Source organism: Eimeria tenella, genomic scaffold (genome assembly GCF_000499545.2).
Source record: "Eimeria tenella Houghton genomic scaffold, Eth_scaff12, whole genome shotgun sequence".
Taxonomy (NCBI): domain Eukaryota; phylum Apicomplexa; class Conoidasida; order Eucoccidiorida; family Eimeriidae; genus Eimeria; species Eimeria tenella.
The window spans coordinates 438,835-440,642 of NW_013541485.1; the positions used below are offsets into that span (position 1 = coordinate 438,835).

Consider the following 1,808-nt stretch of genomic DNA (forward strand, 5'->3'; position numbering starts at 1 on the left):
ACCCTCAAGGCGAAGCCTGAGTCTCTGGGGCTCCGAATGCATGCAGCCCCAAAGCGCATGCATTGCCGAGGGGGTCCCAGGGCTAGGGAACGAGGAAGGGCTGACTTTGGCTGTTGCTGCTGCTGCTGCTGCTGCTGCTGTTGTGGTTGCTGCTGCTGCTGCTGCTGCTGCTGCTGCTGCTGCTGTGCTCGCGCGCGCAGTGCAGCAGCGGGTGCGCAGGGAGAACTATGCGCAGCAGCAAGAAGCCCGCGGACAAATAAACACTAATGAGAAGGCGCTGCTGCATGAAATGAGCTAAAGGGCAAAGGCCCGAGATATAACAGAAATAACAGAAATAAAAGAAAAGAAAAAGCCAAAGAAATGAAAGAACAGAAAAAGGGTGGGGTTGTTGTACTTGGCTTTCTACCTGCATCGCAGCGGGCGTGTTGCTGCTCTTGCTGTTGTCTGGGCAAATGGACAATTTGGCCGATTTGGCGGATTTCTTGCTCATTTTTCTTCATTTTTCGTTTACTTTTGTTTATTTTTTATTTACTTTTATTTATTTCCGTTTATTTTCCCCCTTTTTTCTCCGTTTTCTCCGTTTTCTCCGTTTTGTCCGCCGGAACAGCCCCGATGTCCACGCGGCGCTTCTCCTGGTGCTGCACGCATTTGAACTTGATCTCGAGTACACCTGAGGAGCGCACGCAACTGTCGATACACCCCGTTTCGACAATTCTTTTTGAAAATAAACTCAAATATATTATTAAATTAAAGTCCTGCTGCTGAAAAAGACTTAATTTCAAACTGCAACAGCGCAGCAGCAGAAACGGCGAAACAGCCAGCTGCGCATACACCCCGCGCAGCTGTCGATACACCCGAAACCCCTTTCAGCCCGCGAACGCCAAAAGGAATTGGAAGCTAAAGCAGCAGCTGCAGCAGCAGCAGCAGCAAAATAGAGTTTTCGGCGCAGCAGAAGGCCGCGAATAATGGCCTCCAGAGCAGCAGCAGAACATTCAAATACAGCGAAAGTCCCGCGCATTGCCGTCTAAGTGCAGCTGCAGAAAGCCTGCACAAGTCTGGGACTTCAGAAACCCTGTCGAAGCCTTCTAAGGCTTAAAAGACTTTAAAAAACAAATTAAAAGCTCAAAGCACTCATTTAAACTCCTGACGCGGCCGCGTGGAAAACGGCAGTTGAGAGCGAATTTTGTGTGTTTTTCCGCCGTTTTTGCTCCCGAGGGTCCAGGGTTTAGGGTTTAGGGTTTAGGGTTTAGGGTCTGGGACGAACCGGCGTTGAGCTGGGCGTTGACGGTGTCCTCGAGGGCGTTGCAGGGGAGCTGGAAGCGCCTGCAAAAGAAACCCGTGGGCCGCTCGTGGGCCAGCAGCTGCAGCAACTCGCCAAAACGCTCCTTCAAGTGGCTGCGGGGCCGCGGCCCGCAGACGCACAGAAAGCCCTGGCCCACTTCGAGGGACAAGTCCTCTTTTGCTGCGCCCGGAAGGTCCAGCAGCAGCACCATTTGCTGCTCCTTGGGGTCGAAAAACAAGTCCATTTGTGGGACGAAAGTCACTTTTTCTTTCAAGTCCTCGGGCGCGCTGACTTCCTGCATCTCGTTGGCGGGCAGCGCCGCCTGGGGCTTCTTCGGCGAGGACAGGATCGGCTGCCACACAAACCCTAAACCCTAAACCCTAGGCCCTAAACCCTCGGAGGCAGGGCGCCTGCACCCTCGGAAACCCTGCGCCCTGCACCTCGCAAGCCCTGCACCTGCGCCCTCGAAAACCCTAAACCCTAAACCCTCGAAATCCCTAAACACTTAGTTATCCAAAGCCTTGAA

General features: G+C 53.2%; 1 protein-coding gene across 1 annotated transcript in view; it reads right to left on the bottom strand.

The window, feature by feature from the left end:
* Positions 1-548: 548 nt before the first annotated feature.
* ETH_00027135 (small heat shock protein 20, putative) overlaps positions 549-1,808 on the bottom strand; it is a gene marked incomplete at both ends in the record, with an annotated part of 2,753 nt that continues 1,493 nt past the window's right edge. The window contains 2 exons of the mRNA XM_013373126.1: positions 549-670; positions 1,265-1,634. Of these exons, the coding sequence (XP_013228580.1) occupies positions 549-670; positions 1,265-1,634 (492 nt within the window). The remainder of the gene's footprint in view (positions 671-1,264; positions 1,635-1,808) is intronic.